The following is a 14,963-nucleotide window of genomic DNA, read 5'->3' as shown; positions in this document are numbered from 1 at the left end:
AAAAAAAAAAAAAAAAAAAAATCAATAAAGATTAAACCACAACATGTGTTGGTTTCCTGTTCCAAACGGTGCTAGTGGAGGCTCAGCAGTGCCTTTGAATAATTCTGGCTGAAGGAAGTTTTCTCCTGCTTTTCCACAGTTTTGTCCCACTGAAATAAAGGGGAGGTTTGGCATCAGCTGCTCCCAGCTCAGCTTCCAYGGCTGCATCCCAGTTCCAGTGACRGGCAGACACAGGGGACTCATCTCCCTAATTTATCAGGAGTTAGCCAGGGAAATGCTAAGTGARGAACTGGAGAGTGAAAATCAAGATTAATCACTGGACTGGAGATGTTCCAACACATGACATTTTAAAGGGGAAAAATTGCTAAAATCTGAAATCTGCTCACAAAATTAAACTTTACCTAAAAATGGGCAAAGTAGGATTTAACAGCATTTTTTGTGTAAAAACTGAAAGGTAAAAACTTTCCACTTTGAATTATTCCACAGACCTTACACTTTCCCAGGACTGAGGGGTGGGGGAGACGCTGATGTTCAGCCAAGAAGGCACCAAAGGCTGACTTAAACAAGGGAAAGTTAGACYTATAAAAAGTGAAATTGCCTAATGAAGCACATCAGGAAACAAAGAATTCACCTGAAATCCCTATTCAAGGGTTATTATATTATTCAGGGTTATATTACAGTGTTAGTGCTTGTGGGTATTTCATTGCAGAAGCTCCTCTTGTGTTCACTCCAGCAAAAGATTTTACAGGAGTGTTTTCCCCCTGAAAATCCAGGTTTTTGTCCATTCTCAAATCTACAGAAACCAAAAAACAGAGAGCCCTGGTTTATCTTGGCTTGCTGTGAGCACACCCTTTGTTTTTGAGGGGGAACGCCCCTTTTTCTGCTCCCCATGGGCTTTTTCCAAATGGTATCTTAATTGTTAGAAAAGTATTTTMTATCTTTCAATATTTGGTGAGACCCCTTCCCCATCCCAGCCACCAAGCAGCTTTCACTTACATTGTGATATAAATATTTCAGCTTCTCAGGCTGGTCAGATATGAAATGAGCTTTTTATTGAACACCAGGTTTAAATCTCAACACAGGATTTATAAATCATTGCAGGAATTAAGGGAGTAAACAAGGTACTAAAGTCAATTAATAACACTTATTCTCATCAGATTTAAAATATCAGCAGCAACTCCAGCATAGCACAAACCCAAACAGCTCCAACTAATAATCACAAAACCACTTCTGGAAGAAAAATAACATTTGCCCAGAGGGCAGGAGAAGAATCACAATAGAGAGAGAAGTTTTCTGATCACTTTTCTTCATAAAATTATGACATTCATATTTTAACATTGAGAAATTGAATTAAATACAGGTCCAGAATGAAAAATAAACCCAAAGCAGCAGTTTGTACAATAGCAGCTTTTATTGGAAAGGCAGGTTTTGTTTCAAGTTTATGATTCCCAGTGTAGCTGACAGGACTGGGAGCATTCCGTGGGTTTCCATGGAAAAAGCTTCACCCTCAGCCCCACACCCTGCACAGATCTCGGGGAAGGAGCTGCTCTGACCAAACCCAGCCAGGAAAAGCTGCTGCCAGGGAGGAAAAGTCCTTGGAATGAACAGGAGGTGACAATTCCCAGGGCAGGGAAGAGGCTGGGGCAGCCCCAGCACCAAGGAAAAGCTGCCACAGCACAGAAACACTGGGAACACAACGAGGTTAAGCATAAATACATTAAATAACCGAGCAAATAATTCCTTACAACTCCAAATATACACAAATAGAGCTCACTTTCCACAGGTCACGTCAAAGCAGCCCCACTCAGATTAAAAAAAAAACCAAAAAAAACCCAAGAAAATCTCACTTCTCTTTTCCAGTGAGAGAATCCATGCAGGGAAAGGAGCTACAGGTCTGAAATGGGACACAAGCAAAGGGAAGGTGGTGTGTCCAGGGGGCTGCAGCAGAGGAGAAGGGAAGGTGGGCTGTGACAATCCTGTCACCTTGGATACAGCTTGGAAGGACACTGGGCTTTGGCTGGCAGCARCATGGAGAGGATGCTGAATGCTCCAGTGAGTCACTGGGAGCTGCTGCTCCTTGTGTGATGTTTTTATGGATCTCCCTGCAAACATTCCCTGTGTTCCCAGGGCTGAAGCTTCCTGCTCCCCACAAAGGCAGGGATGGTGCCACTGCAGTGTCACCCTTCAGTGAGCTCTGCTGCAGTTGGAATTGTAAATGTCCATTCCTTGAAAATGTCCATTCTTTGTTTTTATGGACCAAAAGAGCCTTTGGATGCAGTGAGAGAGGGGCTGAGCTGGTTACAGGTACAGGAAAACCAGCACTGGAAGATGCTGCTGTGACAGTRCAGCTGGTGCTTTGAATTTCACACTCTGGCCTCTTGTTTGTGGCATTTTCTTTTAATTAGGGRAAAAAAATTCCTCTCTAGCAAAGTGCTGGGGAGCTGTGGTGAAAATGCAGGCTGCAACAAACTCCCTTTTCCCAGCACAGCATTCCCTGAGCACCAGCCTCTCCCAGCCACTGGAGAATACCTGTCACTGGCTCCTGTCCCCAATTCCTGTGGGGACACTGGTGAGGGAATCATTTTTGCATTTTTGATAATTCCTGGGCAGGATGTGGGAAGCACAGCACGAGAAATCTGCCTCTGGATCAGTCGGAGCTGGAGGCACACGGTGCTTTATTTCATGAATGAGCTAATTTGAGGCAGCAAGGAGATTTATTGTAATTGGTGTAAGGAAGGAGCCAGACACCTCTGAGCCAAGATTCTTTCATTTGGGCTAATTAATAGTTTCGTATAACTAAGCCTGTTTGTTTTTTAAATACAAAGCATCGTTTTCCTCGTCGTAATTTCTGTTTCAGCAAATAACCACAGGTCAGTGTCAGGTACTTGTAATGGGGGCAGGATTAGCTTGGAGAAGCTGTTGAGATCTCTGGAGAAAAGGGACAGATCTGAGWGACYAAGCCYAAGAAKYAAAGARAAAATTGCACCCCATAGATTTACAYCCTATTTTAGTTAGAGCCAASCTGTCCAGAGAGGCACCTCCAAAAGCCACCAACCAGSAGGGACAAACTGCCTGCTGAGACCACCACCCTCCAGCCTTCAATCCCTTTRGCTGTTAAATCCCATCCCTGCTGCAGGAGCCAGCTCTGAGTCACACAACACGTTACTACAGGTAGCACGAGTCACCCACAACYATCCCATGCCAGCAGGAACAGCATCTCCACAGCCAAAAAAGGTAAAGTATCTACACAGGAGCAGATGTGCTGCATCAGCACAGCCCAGCTCCCAGCACTGCTGCAACTCCAAAAAGGTCAGGAGAGACATCATCACACCTCAGGAGCTCAGGACAAATCCAGGGACTTTTATCTGTATTTACAACAAAGAGTTTTAAACTCCAGCTGCCTGTACTACAGGATCCAGACAGCACAGGGAAAATTCCAGCAGTTTTCCAGTTCTTACTCCCAGCATTAACCAGTTCTGCCTCCAGCACAACTTCCAACACAGAGCAGTGGAATTRCAAACACACAGCAGCTTCTCCTTCRGAGTCAATAATTCATTCTGCCTCGGATGCTGCTGTGACTCATGTGCTGTGATATCACAGCAGCAAATACTTAAACAACACCGAGGTCCATGTCYCCAAAACGTTAAAGAAAAGATTTGCTTGCAAATACAGACTTCAAGTATTTAAGTGCTCATTTCTATGCAAATCAGCATTCCAGGTTCTCTGGGAAGCTCCATGCTAGCCTCTCCCAGGTTTATGCACATTACCWGGCTGCTTTTACCCAGGATAACATATTTTCATCTTCAGAAAGACTGAAATGCCACCTTTTTTTTTTTCTGTAATACTACATATTTTCTGGTTATTTCTGAAACCTTGGCCATTACAAGTGTAATGGTAACAGCAGCTTTAATTTGTTGATTTTTGGGTCCAAAAATCAACCCCAAACGTTTCAAACCCCAACCCCAGCTCCAGCCTCTCCACCACAGCAGTTCCCCCAAGTCCTTTTGCACGATTACCCCAAAGCTCCACCTTGCAGTGCAGCTGCTTTCAGAGCAGRTCTGGCAGGATGAGACCTGGAGGTTTGGGCTCCACGCAGTTGATCCAGAARTTTGCACAGCTGGCATGGTATTGGTGCCCTCCATATGCCAGCTTGAAGTTATCTGTCTCAGAATTAAAGGCCTGCAAGAAGAATTGAAATGAGTGTGACAGTCTGATCCAGTGCAGGGTTTAAACCCAGAGTGGAAAAYGGCACAGGACCCTCCCACCAGCACTCCACCCCACAAACTCGATTTGATTTTAGCTGCAGATGAACAAAACCTTTGGCCATCACACAACTGCAGGAAGGGAGCCCAGAGCTGAGCCYTGGCAGCTCACTCCCCTTGCTCCCTGCATCTCTGATTTTTGTCCATCTCCCTAACCAGGGAAAAGCTCAGCTCCTGCATTTATTTCCCTGCCTCCACTCTGGCTGTGGGTTAGGCAGGTGCAGCTCTTGCTGTTGCTGTTATTTCAGGTTGAATTTGATCTGCTTCCTCCTGTTAATTGAAGCTGCTTCACAATGGGAGCCTCTGAGCGTGTGAAGCCATGAACAGGCTGAAACCACCTCGCTGTTTGTTGCTAGGAGATCCTTTCCACTGCCTCACAGCTCCCTATTGAAAAAAAACATCCCAGCCCTGCTCTCCACACCCTGGATTTCCTGCAGAGATTTCTAAAAATGCCACTGCCTGCCACACAAAGGCAGAAGTCARTATTTCCAGCACAAAGCCCCCAAAATCCCCCCTTTTCCTGCCACAGACACACAGATTGAGAAACTTGGGGATTCTGTAGAGCACAGAAGGAGCACAAAACCAGAGAGCTGGGCACAAGGCACAGGCATGCAGACACACGAGGGCAGRCTCTGGAGCATGTTAGTTGATCAGATCAAGAGTTAAGGGCCACAAAAACATGACTGAGGGAGAGGATTAATGATTGGTACAATTGAGAATGACAGCTGAGAGCCCTTCAGCAGCTCAGCCTTCCACACTCAAAAAGAATGAGTCCAGAAAGAATGCTTTTTACGGGTTCATACTTTTTTGGGAAGTTCTTCCACAGGTTTCTCTTCTTTCTGAAATAACGTTGAAACCAGAAAGTCAGGAAAAGTGCCTCTATTTTTAACTGGCTGGCACAACTCTGCACATGTCCTGGGAGTCCCTCCCAGCTTTKCTAATGGCAACAATCCCCTCTGGTGAGCCATTCCACGAAGAGAAGTCATTAGAAGATTATTTGTTAAAAAAAAACATGCATAGTTTTTAAATCTTAGTAACCCAGTTTCTTGCCCATTATGAACAATTAATCTCAATCCTTTCTCCATAACTGTGTCACATCAAAGCCTAAGCAACACTGGACATTTGATTCCATGATTTTATTGAGATTCATCTCAGAGTTTGCCTCTGCCCTTTACAAATTATAGCCAGGATTTTTTTTTCAATCCACCCATCCCTGGAAATGTCCAAGGCCAGGCTGGACAGCCTGGGATAGTGGGAGGTGTCCCTGCCCATGACAGGGGTGGCACTGGATGGGTTTTAAGGTCCCTTCCAACCCAAACCATTCTGGGATTCYAGAAATGAAATTCAAAAGGAGTTTTTTTAACCCTCACACTTACTTTGCTTCTGGAATCCACGTTTAGGAGACACACTCCACAAGCAAGATCCTGGGCATTTTTAATCCCTGGGCGCAGCATACAAGAAGAGAAATCCAGGGAGTTTTCATCAGGCTGAAGAAAGGAGACAATAACGTTTAGGCATTTTCAGGAACTGAAAGAAAAAGTTTCAGACATCACAATAAAAATCACTGAGCAGCAGCGTGTCACACAGGCATGGCAGGGGTGACACTCATCAAAGCTCTTGGGATGGATTTGCCATCTCCATCAGCACTMATTTATAACTCAAAGCCCTAAAAAAGGCCTCGACTACAAAGGGAGGAATTCTTGAGTTGCACATTCCCCATCCAAAGGGGGAATGAACTGGGAAGTGGGGCAAAGCAAACAGAGGAACTGCAGGTGTTTGTGCAGCTGTGGGGAGGGAGCCCTGGAAAGGTGACTGCAGCAGCATCCATTGTCCTGAGCTCCCTTATTTTACCTCAGTGGAAAAGGGCAGCTGGTGTTCTCTTTTGGGATTTTTTTGGAATCTACAACATGGCACAGCAGTACAAAATAGGATACTCAGGTTATCCAAACCAAAGAATTCGGGCACCAGCCACACACAAGCTCAGGGGAAAGAGRGACAAAGGGTGGGAGAATAAGCCTGTAAATTATAAATTAATATGGACAATTTTCCAGCACTTAACCTCACATTTCAGCCACAGGATAAATGATCAATTAAAACACTGCATAAGGGTGATRGAAAACCGTTCAAATTTTGCATGAAAATGGTAGCACAAATAAAAGCAATGACTAGAAATGCAAGAAGCTTAAAAAATGGTGTGATCCCAGGGCATGTGTCTCTTAATCCACACTCTGGGCATGCTGCTCACACTGCCCTGCTGAATGGCTGCAGAATAATTGGAATGCTGAAAAAAAACCACCCTTTAATCTCTAAGCAGATCAATCAAATTAATAAAGGCACTCTAATATTTGTTTACCAAATGCATGAGTGAAGCAAATGAGAAGGTCATCCTGCAATTTGCTGTGAAAAAACCACACGGCTGTGCATAAAATTACCTTGTAACAAAATCCTTTAAAAGATAAAATTAACCTTTCCAAGCACATGCCTGGGAGCTGGAATCCTTCTCTGCAGTTAATTGGCCCTTCTGCATCATTTAGGATCTGTGGCTGTAACACCAAAGGTGTGGGTTCCACCCCTTCCAGTGAATTCCGTGGGGAAAAGAACCAAAAAAAGGGGTGATTTGGAGAATTATAGGAATCATGAGTCCCTGGGGTTTTGGTAAATTCAGCTGGACTGTGTGTGCAGGTGAAAAGTCACCGTTTGCAGCTCTTAATGGGTTTAAAATGTGGCAGGAGCTGCTGTGGCTCGCAGAACACGTGGCCAAGCTTTGGACTTTCAGGTAATCCCTGTAATCTTCCAAGGAAAAGCACTTTAGGAACTGTATTTTAATCCACCTGTTTAAATTAGGAAAAGATCCAGATAACTCTTGGGATTGCTCCTATCAACAATGCCAGGGTTCAAACAGGTGAATCCAGCTCTATCAAAGCAGTAAAATACTGAGAATATAAATTCAGGCTCTGTGCATCACAGGACATCACCAAAGCACCTGRGGAGGTTTAAAATGTGCAAAAGGTGTGCAAAAAGGGACTGATCATTTATAWTATCTGCCTTGTAGGGAATGACAGMGAGCTGGAGATGGCTATTCCAAGCAGAAACCAGGCTTTACTTGTAAATGAGTGTTTGTTGGGAAGGAAAAACCTTTTGTGGCCACAGCTGCAGTGAGAGGAGGAAGCCACAAATTAAAATGCTCAGTGGAAACCTCCCTATGGTAATGATGTGCTCAGTGATGCTTGGTGTGATGTGAGATCCTGAGAGCTGAAGACTCCTTGGATATGCACTGAGTGAAAGGGATCCACTCAGTAATTCAATATAAAGCACACACAGATGGATGAYTCCCTAAAAATATGAGTTTTTTCCACGGTTAAAGGAAGTAATTTTGCACATTGTCTCTCCTGCAACACAAATATACAGAATCCACAAGGTATTTAATGGCAGGGTGATGTTCCTGGTTTTTTTTTTCCTCCTGTTTTTGGGTATTCTGTAGTGCCCYTCTGCAGACCCTTCCCATGGGATGCTCCTGCTCCTCAGACCCCATCCCTGTCCAAATCCCTCACCCAGCYCTGTCCAAAGCTCCTCCCAAACTGGGAGAAATTCAGTTTTTCCTGGCTCCAGAGGAGGAAAAGCTGTTTAGTCTGTGGTAGGAACCAAAACAAACCCAGGCAGTTYCAGACACAGAGGGAAGGGAAAACAGTTTGGTTATTCCTGTGTTGCTCCRCTGTGTGTTTTGGAATTGTGAGCATTAAAACCAATTGCAGGGATATTAAAAAACAAGGCATGTCCATGTCATTCTGGCCTTGTAGCATGGCTTATTTGGATTTTATTAAATTTGCCTTACTGGAGACACACAGGATATCACCTAAATCATTAAGGTACTAAGTAAGACAACATYGTGTTTGTGCATAAATATCAGTTTTCTTGGAGGGTTTTAAATTGGATTTCACAAATAAGTGCATTTCCATTTTTCAAGAGAAAAAACACCCCAAACTGTCTAGTTAGAAAAGTGTCTTTAAATATAATTACAGCATTTSTTTGAGTAACCAGGCAGTTAATTTTGTTCTCACCGTTAAAGCAGCCAGAGACATGAAGCTGATCAGGTTGTTCCACACTTTATCAATATCCTTCAGCAGCTGCTGGAGTTTCTCACTGCACACAGCAGTTGCTTTGATGCCCAGTTCCACCCTCTTTGTCACTCTGTAGACTTCAACAACCCCTGTGGATGTAAAACAGGCAGGATTGAAGAGAATTCAATTCCAGAATCACTGGATCCCAAGCCTGGAACTCAGAAATGGCAAAAGCAGATGTGGCACAGGAGGGGTGGCCATGAAGGGTTAGTTCAAAGCCAGAGTTACATTAATTTGACAGAAATGTTTTTCATTATTTAGGTGCAGGCAAAGATTAAGATAAAAAATAATGCCATTTGGGGAAGAGTGATTCTATATTCCTGTTTTCAACAGAAGAACTCTCAATGTAAAAACACATGGAAAATTAAAACCTACCTAGTAAATATTCCATGCCTTGAGCAGACTGGATAACTTCAGTGCAAACAGATGAACTGCTTATTCCATTTAAGGTGTCATTTGCTTTCTTTATGACCTGGTGGAAATGAATTTCATAAAATTATGGGGTTTCCATCTTTAARTAATTATTACAAACAAGACTGCCCCCAGCAGAAACTGTAATTCAAAAAAGGAGGCAAATTAAATAGGAGATGATTGCCACACTCCACCCCACGTTTTTAYACACTCCAGTTTAAGTAGATCAGGGGAAAGCAAGAACATTTAACACCTTAATGTACTCCCCCCCCCAATATTTTCATTACCAAAATAAGATTTTTAAGAGCATACATGCCTTGCTATCTAGTTTAATAAGAGCATTCACAGTTTGGGCTGTCAAATACACAAATGCAAAGAAAAAACTTTGAGGAGCACGGATGTGGCTGTGAAATATTTGCCAGGAGCACAGGGAGCCTGAGGAGCCAGGCACTGGTACCAGTGCCCTGAACACAACATTGGGCACCCAAAATCAGCACCAAACAGAGAGTTGGAACACTGAGGGGAAAGCCAAACTAATCCCCAGAGACAGGAGGATTAGTGTAGGGTGTTTAGCTGAGGAGGTGGCAGCTTTTGGTTTAAAAGCTGTAATTCCCAGGGCTGATTCCCACACTTTCTCTGCCTGCTGGTCTCAAACACTGAGTGAGGCAGCTCCTGCAGGGAGGAGGGAGGGATTTGGAGAAGGAGGGAGGGATTTGGTGGAGGAGGAGGTGTCACACTCACCTGCAGGGCACTCTCCAGGCACCTCTGCCACTCATAGGCGTACCTCTCGCTCTCCTAGTGCAAAGAAAAGGACAGGCTCAGTCTTGTTCCTACACACATTTCTCTCCCTTTCTCCTACACAGCAGACAGCTATTTAAAAAGACTATTTGCAGATTAGCTGTGTGAACTTTTAACAGATTTATTCCTAATTTCCCTCCATTCTTTCAAGGTTTTCTGTGAACCTGAACTCTAAAATTTGATTTCTGGGAGTGAGAATTTCAAAAGGAAGAACATACAGGAGTAGGTAAAAGGTTCCACTGCACACACCTTCTCCTGGCACATTTGTTACAGTCTGCTTTTTAGCAGTGGGGATTAGCAGAATTTAATCTGAGTCCTTTTCCCATCTCTTCTCAGGATGAGCAAGAGAAATAACTGCCAKGCAGCCAAAGAGCAATGCCATTTCCCAAAGCAAACGTTCTCAGTGCCAAAGCTGGGATTAGATTTAAATTGTAACTAATTTCCAGTTGTAAGCTTAGGCTGCAAGGCCAAGTGATTCCTGTGTTTCAGACAACAACGTTCTCCCACTTCCCTTGAAAGACACGAGAGAAGAAAACTTTCCAGGTTCCACTCATGAGTGTACCCAGACACCATGTCAAAAAAAAAAAACCAACCAGTTTTTTTGGTGAAAAACAAACAGTGAAAGCYCCAAGGAGGTGGATATAAAACAGCCCTGAGAGCAGCACCAACTYAGCTGTGTTCCAGACTTACCTCCACCTCCCCAGTCAGGTCCTTGTACTTGTCCCTGATCACAGGCAGTGCTGGTTTCTCACTCAGAGTGTTGGATCTGTCCCTGAATGGCTGCTCCAGAGTTGGCAAAGGTGAGGAGCGATTTATTTCTCTGTCACCCAAGCTCAGGCTCCTCTTATGAGACCCTAAAAAGTCAGGGTATAGAAAGTTACTCCTTTAAAGACACAAGCTATTTACAATGAATGAAGTGGCAACAAGGGCTGTCCTGTTCCTCCAGAAGAACAAATATTCCTCTTTGCTCAGCGACTGCTGCAAATTTCCCCAGTCCCTCAATTCTTACAGGTTTTTTTGCACAACAAATATTTTTCTTGTAGAAAAAGACCTGCTCCAAATGCCACAGAAATCAATGAGAAGATTCGGGTCGTTTGCAGCAGCCTTTGGAACAATCCCCATTAGTTAATTTATAATTCAGTTATGAAAATCAGCCTTTGATAAGCACATGCACCATGAGGGCAGGCTTACCTTGCACAGAYAGATCAAAGGTGGCCAGCTCACTCCTGATCATCTCCTCACTGGATTTCACTTTGCCTTGAGAAGTCGCCACCAAGAAGTCGAACTTGCTGATTTTTGGTTTTTCGCTCTGGAACTCCCCAAAGTCATCTGTGGCCTCTCTCCGCAGCTCAGAGGAGACTCCAGCCAGGAAATCAGCACCCAGGGCAGCATCAGCTGCTGCTGCATCCTGAGCATCAGAGGGAGGTCTGGCAAAATCCCCAAAATCTCCGATATCATCATCGCTCGGACCGCCCGACACCGACCCCGAGTCTTTAAAGTTTGCAAAGGCTGCRAAGGAAACATCCTGCGAAGCATCCTCGCTGGAAAAGGTTGTCACTTTGGAAACTGTTGTCATGGTGATGTTTTCCGAGCTGCCAAACAAGGTCTCCTTCTTCTGGAGGACAGAGGTGGCCGCGGAGAAGCCGCTCCCCGCGGGCTGGGAAGAGCAGGAGAGTTTCTTGCCCTGCTGGATGTCGTCCCTGTCGGAGCTGGAGCAGTCGTAGCTGGCCAGGCTGCTGACAGCAGAACCACTGTGGCARCTTCCAAACGGGCCACACTTTAAGTCATCCACATCTGAAACAAACCCCCACAATTAGGAGCTGAAGTTSACACCTTAAACTCTCCACGCCGCCTAAGAACAACCTGCGGAGAGTCTGGAGGAACTGCAAGAACAAACACAGTGAATTGTTGTCTCACTGAGGCTTTAGCTGGAGTTTGCACAAAAATAATCTGGAAAACACCTGAGGATTTAATACAAAAATTTCTCTGTTCAATAAATGTAAGCCTTGACCTTTGAATGCCGTCTTACATTTTAAGCTGAAAGTCACCATACCACTAAGGGTAGTGAAGAAACACTTAAAAAAAATCAGTTTCTGGCCAGTCCAGGCTGCACAGATCACCAGTTGAGTTTTCTGGCTGCAGAATCTACAATCAAAATATAAATGTTACAACTCAAACACCTTTAACACATTATTTCATCTTATCAAGTCCAACCACACAGAAGACTGGGCCGACTTTTCCATTCCTCTGATAAAGCATTAATACACTTTAATTTTATATTCATGCTTTGATACAAATAACATATAAAAATGTGCTGCAAGAATCTAAAGAAGCCTAGAAATCCTGTTGGAGCTTATCAGGGCTCCTGCAGYGCCGCACGGCCGACTCGTCAAACTCCCAGGTGCCAGCACTGACAGGGGGATGGCAGAGATCATGTTTTAATGGAATAAATAGTTTGTAAAATCTAAGTCTAGAGAAAATCCAATTATTTTGCAGAAAGCTCCAAACATTTATACCCACCTGGTGATTAAATGGCCCAATAGGTTCTTCTCCCTGCCAAGGGCAGGTGTGAGATCTGCAGTGCCCGGGGGCTCTGGCTGCTCCCACCCAACTGATCTTTCACCTCCAGACTGAGATTTATCCCCAGCAAAGGCACAGGGAGCCAGGGAGTTGTCATTAAAACACGAACCCCCCCTGGCTAGCAAAGCAGCCCTGCTATCCTCCATTTGGCATTTGTTTTCCAGCAGCAGCAATTGTCAGTTTGGATTAGAGCTGCGGCCGCTGCGGGGTCCGGCAGCTCCAGGGAGAGCAAAGCCAGGCCACAAAACATTCCCTGAGCCTGGCTGGAGCTGAGCTCCTGCTGCTGAACACTGGGGTTTGACAGAGCCACCGAGGGAATGAGCTGACTCCCCAGTGTCCTCTTTACTCAGCCCAACAAACCATTTCTGCCTGGGTTTATTCACCTCACTGGAAAGGGAGAGCAGGCCAGGCTCGGGGCTGCTTCCCGGGCATGACCCACATCCCCAGCTAATGAAAACCCTAATAAATACAAAATTGCAATGCTGCAGTGTAATGTTCACTGTGMTGGGTCAGCCAGGACTGTGTGCCATCCATCAGCCCCTTCTGCAGCTGCCACTCTGCCATGGCAGCACCCCAAAGCCAGAGYTGAGCCCCTGCACACAGACAAAATRTCCAAGTGTCACTGGAACAGTGAATGTGCAGAGCAGAGGGTAAACACACAGAGATGAAATCACAGAAAGAAGGCTCCGAGGTGAAAGGAGCCACCTGGAGAGGGGCAGGTGATTTATCACCACAGACCACACCTCGTGCTCTCAAGCTTTTGTTTAAAGAAGGGAAATGAAAGCTTTGCATGAAAGAGAGAGCCAGAGCCACCTCTGACACGTGAGCCAGCTGTCATTAATCCTGGGATCCTGGAAATACCACCAGGTACCAGGCAACCTCTGCTTTGTCTGGTGTTGATTCTAAAACTCAGCAAAGCTTTGAGCATCACCCTTGTCTGGTGCTCCCTGGGAGGGAAAGGGGAGAGCGACAAATCCATYCCAAGGATCTGCACACTCACGTTCTGCTGGAATTATTCCTGTGATAACTGCTAAGATTCTGCAAACACATCCCCAAGGAGCAGCTCAGGGCACTCCTGATCCCATCCCAACTCACAGCAAGCTCCAGGGGGATTCCTGAACTCACCTGCAATCAATAGGTCAGGGCAGGGAAGGCAGAACAATTGTTTTATTATTCACAAACTAAGATTCTTTCTGTGTTTCATTATTCACAAACTAAGATTCTCTATGAGTGAATTGAGGCAGACTCAAAATCTCTGCAGAGGTGCAAGGGCTGAGGTGAAATGTAATGGTTTGATTCTGTACATTTGATTTTTTTTTTTTTTTGTAATTCCAGAAGGATCACTCCAGTGAATAAACTTTTTCCTAGGAGTGTTATATTACAGGAAAAACACTGCATTCAGTCAGTGTTTACAGCTCAAGCAGTCCTAAAACTCAATTTAGTGAGAAGTATGAAAAATAAGAAAGTGAAGCTGTCCATAATTCCAGGAAAACTCTCTTTGGGGAAGATTTTACTGGAGAAAACCCCAACACTTTGCTGTGCCATGCACTGCACTTCAGAGAATCATTTGCCACAGGTTTCTGGAGAGAGGAAGTAAAATCCTCACTTTGTCACAGCCATGGCAAACAAAAGGAGTCTCTGAGCTCCTGGAACATTTGCTGCACAATGAGGGGGAGTTTTAGCCCTGCTCCTGCTGACCCCAGAGAACCCTCTGTGCTGTGAGCACCTTCATTTCTGGCACAAAAATTGGGTTTTTAAGCACTGCTAAAACTGCTCCTCCACAGCTCTTTCCTTACAGAGCACAGATCCGTGCCAGGAATCCAACAGCTCTGGTTACAGGGCTGCAATTTTAACATCTGATGGAGTAAAAGCTTTGTTTTGCTGGTATAAAAGTTAAGAATTTTTAATATGAATGTCAAGAATATTTTTTTTTAAAGGAAGAATATTTTTTTAAGTGAGCAGGGGTATTAATTATTTCTAACTAAGCATCACACCTGGCCAAGGTAGAGGGTACAGAGCAACCCCCAATTCCTCCTGGAGGACACTTGGAATAAGAACAGGATCTGAACTGATGAAAAGCATCAAATGTTATAAAAAAAAAACAAAAAAAAACAAGCAAAGACTAAATCCATTCAAAATCCTATGAAAATGCTTCATTTCTGTGAACATACAACAGCTAAAACCAAACCTAAACAGAAATCCCCCCAAACCAAAAGGGCTGGAATATTTACCATTTCTTTTCCATTTATCTGAGCTCCCAAACCCAAAGTCCAACCTGTTTGATCATCACCTGGGACCTGCTGCACCTTTGTGAGCCAGCCAAGGCAACAGAATGCACAGCAGGATGAAATACAGTTAAAATTGTTTCCCAGGGTTATCTCATCTACAGGAAAACTTGCCACTCCTGATTTGAGCCAACTGTAATAATTTATTTCAACTACCAAGGATTAAGTTATGGCTGGAGGCAAATTAGGAGCTGGAGCCTTCAATGTCAACAGTTTAATCATTTAAGGAAAACCCTTGACAGCATTAGTGATTGTCTAAAGAAAACGAAAAAAGACAATGCAGGGACATTGGAATAAATTTAGGGATTTCAGGGTTTTGTATTAAATTCTAATGAATAAATATAACTGTGGTGTCACGTTTTGGTTGTTAGGGTGACACAGGTGGTGGCTGTGRAGCTCTGCTCCCATCAGTGCTGTTACCCTGGGAACATCCAGCAGGAATCCTGAGCCAGGCATCACCTGCTCCCTGCTTCCAGTGCCTCTCCACCTGATGGAAGGAGCTGAAACTG

General features: G+C 44.4%; 1 protein-coding gene across 3 annotated transcripts in view; it reads right to left on the bottom strand.

Annotated features, from left to right (window-relative positions):
• Nucleotides 1–2,979: 2,979 nt before the first annotated feature.
• The window catches only part of SYNRG (synergin gamma), a 31,875-nt gene continuing 19,891 nt past the window's right edge, over nucleotides 2,980–14,963 (bottom strand). For 2 of the 3 annotated variants that reach the window (XM_057383262.1, XM_057383264.1), the window contains 8 exons: nucleotides 10,781–11,383; nucleotides 10,280–10,443; nucleotides 9,533–9,586; nucleotides 8,756–8,852; nucleotides 8,321–8,469; nucleotides 5,639–5,749; nucleotides 5,066–5,101; nucleotides 2,980–4,179 (listed from right to left, as the gene is read on the bottom strand). In XM_057383262.1, the coding sequence (XP_057239245.1) occupies nucleotides 4,048–4,179; nucleotides 5,066–5,101; nucleotides 5,639–5,749; nucleotides 8,321–8,469; nucleotides 8,756–8,852; nucleotides 9,533–9,586; nucleotides 10,280–10,443; nucleotides 10,781–11,383 (1,346 nt within the window). In that variant the 3' untranslated portion in view covers nucleotides 2,980–4,047. The remainder of the gene's footprint in view (nucleotides 4,180–5,065; nucleotides 5,102–5,638; nucleotides 5,750–8,320; nucleotides 8,470–8,755; nucleotides 8,853–9,532; nucleotides 9,587–10,279; nucleotides 10,444–10,780; nucleotides 11,384–14,963) is intronic. The other variant, XM_057383263.1, reaches the window with a different exon arrangement.

This window comes from Malurus melanocephalus, unplaced genomic scaffold, assembly GCF_030028575.1.
Source record: "Malurus melanocephalus ecotype Western Australia unplaced genomic scaffold, MMel_1.1 scaffold_617, whole genome shotgun sequence".
Classification (NCBI taxonomy): Eukaryota; Metazoa; Chordata; class Aves; order Passeriformes; family Maluridae; genus Malurus; species Malurus melanocephalus.
This window is presented reverse-complemented; position numbering and strand designations above follow the sequence as displayed.